General features: G+C 46.4%; 1 protein-coding gene across 1 annotated transcript in view; it reads right to left on the bottom strand.

Moving 5' to 3' along the window:
• The window catches only part of tnksa (tankyrase, TRF1-interacting ankyrin-related ADP-ribose polymerase a), a gene marked incomplete at its 5' end in the record, with an annotated part of 135,507 nt that overhangs the window by 64,012 nt on the left and 58,995 nt on the right, over nt 1–12,500 (bottom strand). Inside the window, one exon of the mRNA XM_080842586.1 lies at nt 10,094–10,169. Within this exon, the coding sequence (XP_080698712.1) occupies nt 10,094–10,169 (76 nt within the window). The remainder of the gene's footprint in view (nt 1–10,093; nt 10,170–12,500) is intronic.

Genomic DNA, 12,500 nt, shown 5'->3' with positions numbered 1-12,500 from the left:
TAGGTTCTCTTCCTGTAAGAGCACTATAAAACGCAATTACCCAGCATAAGACACACACACACACACACACACACACACACACACACACACACAGCATAAGACACAGCTGTGGGGTAAACAGCTGCAATTACACGGCAGACAAAGACGCTGTGACTCACGAAGGGGGCTGAAAATAGCCCAAATCAACCCTCTTGGCGTAAAAACACAACAGAGGTGCAGGGGGAACCTTCCAGAATGACACAGCCTGCACCCGGCTCCAGTATCCCTGACAAACAGGACAAAATGTAGGCTTCTTTATTCTCCTAAAGTGTGTGTATGTGTGTGTGTGTGTGTGTGTGTGTGCATGTGTGTGAGCGAGAGAGAGAGAAAGAGAAAGAGAGAGAGAGAGAGAGAGAGAGAGAGAGAGAGTGGAAGAGTAAGAGAGAATATGAGAGAGAGAGAATATGAGAGAGAGAGAATATGAGAGAGAGACAGAGAGCAAGAGAATATGAGAGAGAGAATATGAGAGAGAGAGAGAGAGAATATGAGAGAGAGAGAGAGAGAATATAAGAGAGAGAGAGAAAGAGATAGAGAGAGAGAGAGAGTGTGTGCGTGTGAGTAAGGCCAAACGAGGCGCCCCATATCGTGCCTTAAACTTCAGATGGCTCTTGAGGTTAGAGCTGAGGGACTGCCTGAAACAGGGTAGCGTCCATGATGGAGCACTCAAAGAGTCTTCGGTTTGCCAATTAGTGAGACCCTGGGTGACCATCCTCTCTCCCACTGAGAGGGCACTGCCAGGGTGACACGCTCTTAATGACCAGAAGAGAAGGCCAGGGCTTTTTCTTCAGTCTGGTGGGAGCGACGGCTTACTGCAAGTTCTCCAAAAAAGTGACTCCACTACCTCAAGTGACTGTCTGGGGTGGGAAGGGAACTGGGTTGGCAAAAACACACGCAGACTAGCAGGAACGTCTGGAGCTCTCTGCTCTTCACATCGGACAGATGGGGCGATGCTATGGGTCTAGTAGTGGTCTAGTATACTATGGGTCTAGTAGTGGTCTAGTATACTATGGGTCTAGTAGTGGTCTAGTATACTATGGGTCTAGTAGTGGTCTAGTATACTATGGGTCTAGTAGTGGTCTAGTAGTGGTCTAGTATACTATGGGTCTAGTAGTGGTCTAGTATACTATGGGTCTAGTAGTGGTCTAGTAGTGGTCTAGTATACTATGGGTCTAGTAGTGGTCTAGTATACTATGGGTCTAGTATACTGTGGGTCTAGTAGTGGTCTAGTATACTGTGGGTCTAGTAGTGGTCTAGTATACTATGGGTCTAGTAGTGGTCTAGTAGTGGTCTAGTATACTATGGGTCTAGTAGTGGTCTAGTATACTATGGGTCTAGTATACTATGGGTCTAGTAGTGGTGTTGTAGCCGTTTTGGACATTTTTGTCTGACCTTAAAGTTTACATTTCCCCTGAGTTAGTTTGGTTATGTTATGTAATTATACTGTTTCTAAGTTTGCCTATTCTACGTTTGCCTATAGTTTCTTAACCTGCATATTAGGCTACCATTCTGGAAATTTAGGTTAATTGTTTAATTGTCACCTGGACCGCTGATTAGATGCCACCTGGACGGCTTATGAGTAGCGTCACCTGGATGGATAATTGAGTAGAAGACTGATAGCAAATGTTGGGTCTAGGTGGGTTAAACATACAGTTTTTTGACCACTTCTCGGTACACTTTTCGGTACACTTTTCGGTACACTTCTCGGTACACTTCTCGGTACACTTTTCGATAATAGTTTAGCTTTTTTAGTTTACTGTATTCAAAGTTGATTGATGTATACTACTCGTTTATGTTCACCCTTTTTGAAGCCACAATAAATGGATTATTCTTTTAACTGGAAACTACCGAGAGTGCGTAATCCACTACCTGCTGACGACCCACGGCCTTAACTGGATATTGGAATATGGAAAATTAGAAACCATAGAAAGGCCGCCACATTTAAGTCAAAAAACTCCAGGGATTACTAGAAAACAACTTGGAATTTAGGACGAAGATGGACCAATGGATTTGGACATGGAATTAACTTGGAACTTGGACATCGCGAAAGCTTGTGAGTAACGCGGTGAATTGTTTGTGAATCTCCCGACGCGTCGGGCTGGACTTTGAATCACTGATTTAAGGAAGCAAAGTGGATATTTAAATTGGAAAATAAGTTTTTGAATTGGACATTGAAGTGAAGTGGATTTCTACTTTTTGAATTGCTGGATATTGAATTAAGTTTAACATGGCGGACCATGAACAAGACATTGAAAACGAACGTGAACTTTTGAAGTTACTTGGAACACGCAGAGGCAAACTCAGCTTTCTAACAAGAAAACGTAATGAAATTGAGACTTGTATAAAAGCAGGAGAATCAAAAGAATCAGTTAATAAGCACATGGAAACGTTTCATCATCATTTCGAAGAATTTATGAATTTGCAAGTTTCAGTTCAGAGTTTGTTAGTAAGCGAAGATGAGCGAGAATCTGACCATACGGGCTGGTATGAGCCTAAGTTAATTGGTTTTAGGGCATTTATTGAGCAAACGCAAGCATGGTTGATTGATGGTGACAAAGAAGATGATATTCTGCCTGAGGACAGCGTTTCCCAAGTAGGCCCGTCTCCGAAGGCGCATAGCAGGGGTGCAGACGGCGCTGCGAAAAGCTCCGCTAAAGAATCAAGCAGAGCTTCTAGTAAAATATCGACTGCATTCAGCAAATCCTCCAGCAGAGGAAGTAGGGGGTTTAGAGCCTTATTGGCACAAATTGAGGCCGAGGTAGAGTGCGCTGCTTTACGTGTAAAAGCGCAATCGCTACAAGAAAAGCATGCACTGGAATCGGAGAAGCTTGAGTTAAAAGCACGTAAAGAGACAGAGGAGCTTCAGTTAAAGGCTCGCAAAGAGGCGTTAGCTTTAAAAACTGATTCGGCCGTAGCTAATGCAAAATTGCAGTTTTTGTCTTCCATGCAAGTTCAGGAAGAAAGTGATGGATCACAAAGCGCATCATCAGGTAGCTTAGTCACAGCCACCACGGAGTTCTTGCCACCTGCAACGATACAAAAGCCAACGAGAACAGTGGAAATGTCACAAATCTCCCCTGTTCATTTCAAAACTTCTCCATTATTTCCCCCAGCCAGCTTACCCCAACCAGCACCTAGATGTAAAACAGAAAGCAGTCCAGAGCAAGCCCCAAAAGAAACCCCCAAACAGTCTCAAACGAATAAGCCTGAATCCAAAGAAACAACAATGTCAACAGCTCTGGTGTCCTTTGAAACTGAGAACCATACTGGGGCCGGAGCAAAAGAGTGTGCACTGTCTGTCGTCCCAGTGAAGGTAAAACTGGACAAAGGATCCAAAGTTGTGGAGACATATGCCTTCCTCCATCCGGGCAGCTCTGCCACATTTTGTACAGAGGAATTGATGACTCAGTTGAATGGGTCCGGAAAGAAAGTAGAGGTACTGCTTAAAACGATGGGACAGGAAAAGCCTGTAAGTTCATTCAAGCTGGCTGGACTGGCAGTTTCTGCTTTTAATGAAGACACTTACCTAAAGCTGACAGATGTCTACACACAAAAGTCAATCCCGATCACTAAAGAAAACATTCCTACAGAGGAACATGTAAGGAAATGGCCTTATTTGAAGGACATCGAGTTACCACTGATAGACGCAAGCATTGGGCTGCTTATTGGTGTGAATGCTCCTAAAGCACTGGAACCTTGGAGGGTAGTGAGCAGTGAGGGTATTGGGCCCTGTGCTATGCTAACTCGTCTTGGGTGGGTCATCAATGGTCCTCTAGGTTGTTATGAAGATGGTGATGGGCATGATTCTGCTTTTGTGCAAGTTAACCGCATATCTGTTAGCAGTTTGGAAGAAATCAGACAGTATGATCAGGATTTTGTGGAACAACACTGTGATGAACAAACAGAAATGCCTGTGGAAGATAAACAGTTTATGGAAACCATGTCAAACTCTGCCGTGCTTAAAGATGGACACTACCACTTGAGATTACCTTTTCGTAACTCTGATGTTAGAATGCCCAACAACAAACAGATTCTGCAGCATCTCTGTAAGGAGAAATTCAGTTGGGATGAGACGGCTACATTAGAATTGGCTCAAGAATGGCAACGATGGGTGTATGATTTGGTTCTGCCTAACTCATTCAGCATCCGCAGATGTTTCACGCCCAAAGATTTGGATGAAATCGCTTTGGCACAGCTGCATCACTTTTGTGGTGCCAGCGAAACTGGATTTGGTGCTGTGTCGAACCTTCGGCTACCAAACAGCAAACAAGAAGTGTGTGTTGCCTTTGTTATTGGAAAAGCAAGAGTGGCACCACTAAAACCAGTCACCATGCCACGTCTGGAGCTCGCAGCTGCTGTTCTGGATGTGCGCTTAGACAAGATGCTCTCAGCTCAACTGCAGTGGAACTCTCAACTCTCAGCTGCTGACCTGTCTTTGACAGAGGAGACCATAGTGGGCTTTGTGCAAAGAACACATTATGGAATGAAAATGGCTGCTTTGAGCTCTTGTGCCGTGAAGTCAAGTCATCTATACAAGCTTGATCCAGTGGTCACTGATGGAGTGTTTAGAGTTGGCGGCAGATTAAGCAAATCAGCCTTACCTGAGGAAACAAAACATCCTGCAATCTTGCCAAAGGAAAGACATTTTTCCAAACTCATTCTGCAGCATGTCAATGAAAGAGTTGGCCATAGAGGAAAAAACCAAATGCTGCCCACTCTGCGTCGTCACTATTGGATCCCTCATGCCAACACAGCTGCAAGAAAGTCAGTGTCAAGGCACAAGCAAACTAATTTGAAAAACCCATCAGCAAGATCTGCTTCCTGTTGGAGGCTGTGTAAAGGCAACAGTGAAGGTTGGCCTTCAATTGAGTCATGTTCTGGAACCTCTGACTGCACGTACACTGATACTCACTTATTGACAAGCTGACACGCGGCTATACATCTCATTATGAAACATACACCTTTTTTGAACACACGCATACAGACCATTTACATAATCACATCACTTGGAACTCTCTTTTGAACTTTTTTGGAACTCTCTTTTGAACTTTTGACCCTTGACCTTTTTTGAACTTTTTCCTGAAGACACCTATGGAGATGTAATTGTAATGCAATGTGTGAATAGACTTTGATCTTGCACTTATCCAAAGTTTTATATGAAAATGGCTACTTGTATATTTGTAATTGCTTGTTAAAACAAGAATTAGGGGCCGGAATGTTGTAGCCGTTTTGGACATTTTTGTCTGACCTTAAAGTTTACATTTCCCCTGAGTTAGTTTGGTTATGTTATGTAATTATACTGTTTCTAAGTTTGCCTATTCTACGTTTGCCTATAGTTTCTTAACCTGCATATTAGGCTACCATTCTGGAAATTTAGGTTAATTGTTTAATTGTCACCTGGACCGCTGATTAGATGCCACCTGGACGGCTTATGAGTAGCGTCACCTGGATGGATAATTGAGTAGAAGACTGATAGCAAATGTTGGGTCTAGGTGGGTTAAACATACAGTTTTTTGACCACTTCTCGGTACACTTTTCGGTACACTTTTCGGTACACTTCTCGGTACACTTCTCGGTACACTTTTCGATAATAGTTTAGCTTTTTTAGTTTACTGTATTCAAAGTTGATTGATGTATACTACTCGTTTATGTTCACCCTTTTTGAAGCCACAATAAATGGATTATTCTTTTAACTGGAAACTACCGAGAGTGCGTAATCCACTACCTGCTGACGACCCACGGCCTTAACTGGATATTGGAATATGGAAAATTAGAAACCATAGAAAGGCAGCCACAAGTGGTCTAGTGTACTATGGGTCTAGTAGTGGTCTAGTATACTATGGGTCTAGTAGTGGTCTAGTATACTATGGGTCTAGTAGTGGTCTAGTAGTGGTCTAGTATACTATGGGTCTAGTAGTGGTCTAGTATACTATGGGTCTAGTAGTGGTCTAGTATACTATGGGTCTAGTAGTGGTCTAGTAGTGGTCTAGTATACTATGGGTCTAGTAGTGGTCTAGTAGTGGTCTAGTATACTATGGGTCTAGTAGTGGTCTAGTAGTGGTCTAGTATACTATGGGTCTAGTAGTGGTCTAGTATACTATGGGTCTAGTAGTGGTCTAGTAGTGGTCTAGTATACTATGGGTCTAGTAGTGGTCTAGTATACTATGGGTCTAGTAGTGGTCTAGTATACTATGGGTCTAGTAGTGGTCTAGTAGTGGTCTAGTATACTATGGGTCTAGTAGTGGTCTAGTAGTGGTCTAGTATACTATGGGTCTAGTAGTGGTCTAGTATACTATGGGTCTAGTAGTGGTCTAGTATACTATGGGTCTAGTAGTGGTCTAGTATACTATGGGTCTAGTAGTGGTCTAGTATACTATGGGTCTAGTAGTGGTCTAGTAGTGGTGTATTATACTATGGGTCTAGTAGTGGTCTAGTATACTATGGGTCTAGTAGTGGTCTAGTATACTATGGGTCTAGTAGTGGTCTAGTAGTGGTCTAGTATACTATGGGTCTAGTAGTGGTCTAGTAGTGGTCTAGTATACTATGGGTCTAGTAGTGGTGTATTATACTATGGGTCTAGTAGTGGTCTAGTATACTATGGGTCTAGTAGTGGTCTAGTATACTATGGGTCTAGTAGTGGTCTAGTAGTGGTCTAGTATACTATGGGTCTAGTAGTGGTCTAGTATACTATGGGTCTAGTAGTGGTCTAGTATACTATGGGTCTAGTAGTGGTCTAGTAGTGGTCTAGTATACTATGGGTCTAGTAGTGGTCTAGTATACTATGGGTCTAGTAGTGGTCTAGTATACTGTGGGTCTAGTAGTGGAGTCTGTACCCACACTGGTCCTGACACCAAAAGCAGCCACACTGGAAACATCATTCATTGGCAAAATGTCTTCAGCTGGAGAGCCAACAAGGTCAAATTGTGCAGACAATGAATAACCCCGAAGAAGCTAACAGCCAACAGTCTTAAATGGCAAATTATAATTGCACACTTGCCACTAGCTTACCAACTGATGCATGTTGGTCATATATTTGAGGACATAACAGCCCTGTTTACGTTTTTCGAAACAACAGATGTGTTTATCTCTTCCATTACACGACCATATCCCATCAAGATGAAATTGCTTTCCTTATAAAATCCAATTACTCCGAAATGTCCATTAAAAACCGTAAACACTAGCATACGGTTGCTTTAAACAAGCCCATCACCTCATCTCAGCTGAAAGAACAGAGAAGGGGGGGTGCATCCTAAACTTTCCTCAAATTTAGACACACATACACACACACACACACACTCTCTACAGGCACTTTAGATTCCCTTGACTTTAGTGTGAATACGGAGAGCAACACAAACCCAGGCTAGTTTTCAGGAGAGCAGGGTGCGGGAGCTGGAGAAGATTCTTATTAAAAAAAACACGAACACACGAACACACACACACACACACACCCAGGAAAAGATTCTTATTAAAAGCGAACGGGCGTGGGCAGAGTAACGAGTCAGGGCCCTGATGAGGATGTGATGCGTACGACAGCTTTCTCTAACGGGAACCGGCACGGCCACGCGTTGATTATGATTGCCGCAGTCATCATCGACTCCCTTGTGGAGCTGAATTAAAATCAAACACAAAGCCGCGTGCTGTTAGCAGCACAGCACCAGGAACGCGAGCGGAATGCACCGAGTGGAAAACACAACAGGAAGAGTATAAGGTGTGTGTGTGTGTGTGTGTCTGTGTGTGTGTGTGTGTGTGTGTGTGTGTGTGTCTGTCTGTCTGTGTGTGTGTGTGTGTGTGTGTGTGTGAGTGTGTGTGTGTATCAGCATAAGGCAATCAGCAGCCAAACTCCACCATGATCACACCCAAACCAAACGCACTGTTAATGGAATGGAGCCCTACCTTACGTTATTACCACAAATAAACATGTGCTCCGGCCTCCGTACTGCCAAATCAAAACAGGGGTAGAGACACCATTTCAAATTCATGTCTGCAGTAGTCTCATGTGCAGTAAACATCACAGCCATCAAAACTTAGTTTTTCTGCATTTTAATTGAGATTAGCAGCAATAATTCATGTTCACATTTACATATTTGAAACAAAATAATGAGCTGACCGCTGAGGCAAGCCCCTGGTCCCCGGAAGCGAGTGAATCCTCCTTCGCAATGAAACTCTGTTTATCCATTTGGCTTCTGCCCAGCCCCTGCCATAAATCAGTCTAAACCGTGCCAAACAGCGTGGTGACCTAGTCCGGATGGCCATCTAACCATCCCTTCTGGGCGGGTGTGTCTCAAACACTCACACACACTCGCACACACACACACACACACACATAAACACACGCGTGCACACACAAACACACACACACACACGCACGCACGCACTGGATCGATAGGAGCCAATCTAAGATGCTTCCCTTGTGAGCAGAGACACTGTCACCTGCTGTAAGCCCCTTCTTCCCAGGCTTTGGCAAACAACACCCTTTTCACACACACACACACACACACACACACACACACACACACACACACACACACACACACACACACACACACACACACACACACACACACACACACACACACACACACACACACACCCTTTTCACACACACACACACACACAAACACACACACTCTTTTCACACACACACACCCTTTTCACACACACACACACACACACACCCTTTTCCAAAGTGACGCCTCAATCCTTTCCTTTGCCCCCCTTTCCCCCCGACAGCCTTCTCAGTGGATCCGACCCCTCGCTCTTGGCTCAGCGGATCCGGAGCGCCGGAGCGCTGGAACGCCGGAGCGCCGCTGCCGTTTAACAGGGATCAGTCCCCCTCCTCCAGAGCCGGAGTCCCATCCCATCTCAGTGTATTACAGCCCCAGGGCCTGAAGGTGTCATAAAGATAAGGGCCATAGTGTGCTGTAGGCTCCAGGATTAACTCAGCTGGATGGAGGGATGGAGGGATAGACGGACGAAAAGAAATGGTGGCTGCTATATTTCATAGATATATTCATCTGAAGAGGAGACTCTGCTGTGGAGAGGCACAACACACACACACAAACAAACACACACACACACACACACACACACACACACACACAAACACACACACATACACACACAGTGGAGAGGCACCTTGAAGTCATCGGTTAGAGAAGGATCCAGCCTTCATGGGGATTGGACACCATTAACCATGTCGTCACCATCTAGTGTGTGTGTGTGTGTGTGTGTGTGAGATACCAGCTTGCAAGACTAACTCAACGCCTTGACTGTGGTTCAGACACTGCCTTTGCCCTAGCTTTGCATTTTTCATTTGTATGGAAGCAAAACGACTGTGCTCTTCTTTTTGAATTATTCACCATTTCAGTACAGAACTGCTCCAAGAAACACACACACACACACACACACACACACACACACACACACACACACACACACACACACACACACACACACACACACACACACACACACACACACACACACACACACACACACACACACACACACACACACACACACACACACACACACACACACACACACACACACACGAGAGCACCACTACAACTCTAAACCATGAAAAGGTTATTCCACCCCAAAAGCGTGCCTTAAAGGTTTAAAGAGGCACTTGCTGATTAATTTGTCTTTATTTGCTGCTCTTTGCCTGAACTGCTGCCTTCACATCTGTGGCAGAGCTAACGCTGAGCTAGCAGAGCGCGTGCTAACCCACCGCCACTAGTGTTCACATGACTTTACATCCTGCAGCATTTGGTGTCCTTGAACAAGTGTGCTTTATGGTGCAACAGCAGAACACAGGGTTACAGAGAAGTGTGTGTGTGTGTGTGTGTGTGTGTGTGTGTGTGTGTGTATCTTCACACTCGTGTGAAAGTACATGGTACACCTTGGGCTGCTGGAGTCCAGTTAAGAGATGAAAGGGATGAGAGGAGAGGTGAGTGCACAGGGCCTGTCAGGGGTGTGTGTGTGTGTGTGTGTGTGTGTGTGTGTGTGTGTGTGTGTGTGTGTGTGTGTGTGTGTGTGTGTGTGTGTGTCTCACCTTACGGCCGTCGCTGGCGTGGCAGTTGACGTTGAGGGGCGTGAGCAGGGCCATGAGCTTCTCCTCGTTGCCGCTCCTGGAGGAGAGAAGCAGAGAACAGAGAACACAGGAGAGAGGAGAGGAGAGGAGAGGAGAGCATGCCATGCATTAACTTAGATTACAATGCAGCACACAGGAGAAGCAATAACACACACACACACACACACACACACACACATCCCATGCAAGACAAGCATACATTACATTACATTAAGAGGAGAGAGGAAGAGTGGGAGACAGGTAGAGACAGGGAGGAGTGGAGGAGAAGAGGAGAGGAGGAGAAGAGGAGGAGAAGAGGAGGAGAGGAGGAGCCAGATAGAGAGACAGGGAAGAGAGGAGGAGGAGAAGAGGAGGAGAGGCGGAGAGGGAGACAGGTAGAGAGACAGGGAAGAGAGGAGGAGAGGGAGACAGGTTGAAAGACAGGGAGGAGAGGAGAGGAGGAGAAGAGGAGAGGAGGAGAGGGAGACAGGTAGAGAGACAGGGAGGAGAGGAGAGGAGGAGAGGAGGAGCCAGATAGAGAGACAGGGAGGAGAGGAGGAGTGGGAGACAGGGAAGGAATGCAGGAATAGAAGGGGGGCGGGAGAGGAGGTAGGTGTATGGGTGGGTTTTGGGGGGGAAAGCCATGTCCAAAAAAAGATCCAGAGCTTGTAGAGCACAGAGCATAGTTAATGTGGCCCATGCTTCCCCCTCTAGAACTGCAGAGGTGGGGAACGCACAGCACAGCACAGCACAGTGGTGAGCTGGACACCCTCATTAGTCTTCGTTTGGGGGCATTAGCTTCCAACATGGAGCCTAGGCACAGCCAGAGAGAAGGGATGCTCATCCTGAGAGAGAGGGTCCCCAGTGTGTGTGTGTGTGTGTGTGTGTGTGTGTGTGTGTGTGTGTGTGTACACAGCCCAGGGAGCTGACCGACGGGAGCTGGGGGGAGCAGAGCATCCTGTCAGTCTGGCAGCGTCCACTCTCCAGTCCCCCAGAACTCCGTACGCCCGGGTCAGCTGTGGTCACGGGGGCCCAAACCCCTGGTTCCACTGAGGACCCCACGGGAGGCAGGACATGGGATGAGCGTCTCGTGGTTCTCCGTTAGTTCTTTGGTGTGCAGAGTTTCCCACAGGGACACAGACCGCGTATTTCTCACACACGGGGATGAATGCATCGGCCCACTGCGTGCATTTACATTAATCTGCCCCGGAGACAAAGCCTTTATGCCATGCGACAACATTTGCAGCAAGAGCATACACACATCATACTAACAGTATTGCACTGGAGGAATAAACCCAACATCTACTAAAACATCAACGGCCCTCTGCGCGCTGTCACCTTCTGGTCTGGTCGGGGCAGATACGAGGGCCCCCGATCGCACCCGTGATAGAGCAGGGGCCTCGGCAGCCGAGCGGAGGAAAACACATTTATACATCTACGCTCTGCGATTCTTATCGGAGCGCTGTACAAATGTCTGCGGCGTTGCTATCAGCAGGGTGCAGAGGCCAGCGAACCAGCTCACAGGCACATCCCTGGACGGCTATTAACAGCCAGGACCTCGCTGGGAAGGACCCGCCCGGCCCCCCCCCCCCCCCCCACTGCACACAGAGGCAGGAGGTGGAATGCAGGGATGGGGTTAGTGTTGAAGCGTCCCTCTTGAGGTAATCTTTGCGTTGTCAACTACACCCACAGTATGGTGGCTGGGACAACCTAAGGGAAAGTAGGGACTTTCTTCGCCCCCTCCCTTATCAGCTGTAGCACTGAAGCTCAGCAATAAAAAGGCTGATTAATTAGTTCTCTCTCTCTCTCTCTCTCTCTCTCTCTCTCCATCTTGACTCTCCCTTGTCCCACTATCCCTTACTGATACAGAAACTCCAGATAAGTGGCTTAAGTGAAAACAGGAGATGTTTCATTTCTTCACTGTTGGAGTCCCATCACGAGAGGAGCAAGCCGGAGGATTACCGCCTAAAGGGCAAACAGGGCTGAGAGAGAAACTGAATAAAGAAGAGAGAGGAGGGGAAAAAAACATTCACAAGGAAAGCGAGAAGAACAGAAGACCCAAAAAGATAAATAATAATCCTGTCAGCTTTTTCAGAGTCTTTTTGAGAGGCTTCGGGATCTCTGAAGTTGTCTCTCCTCCTCTGTAGCTCATTGTACTCTGTAGCGCACACACACACACACACACACACAGACACACACACACACAGACACAAACACCCAAACACACGGCCCTTCACCGCTGTGATCCCAGTGCCTGTCAGTCAAGTCCCAAACGCTCTGAGCTGCCTGCCTTGCTCTCTGCCTGATTAACCCTGACGGGCTCCGCAGCTCTGACAAAAGGGCCCCTTCACACCCACGGTACCCACGGTATCCACGGTGACGAGGAGGA

Source organism: Sprattus sprattus (genome assembly GCF_963457725.1).
Source record: "Sprattus sprattus genome assembly, chromosome: 7".
Taxonomy (NCBI): Eukaryota; Metazoa; Chordata; class Actinopteri; order Clupeiformes; family Clupeidae; genus Sprattus; species Sprattus sprattus.
This window is presented reverse-complemented; position numbering and strand designations above follow the sequence as displayed.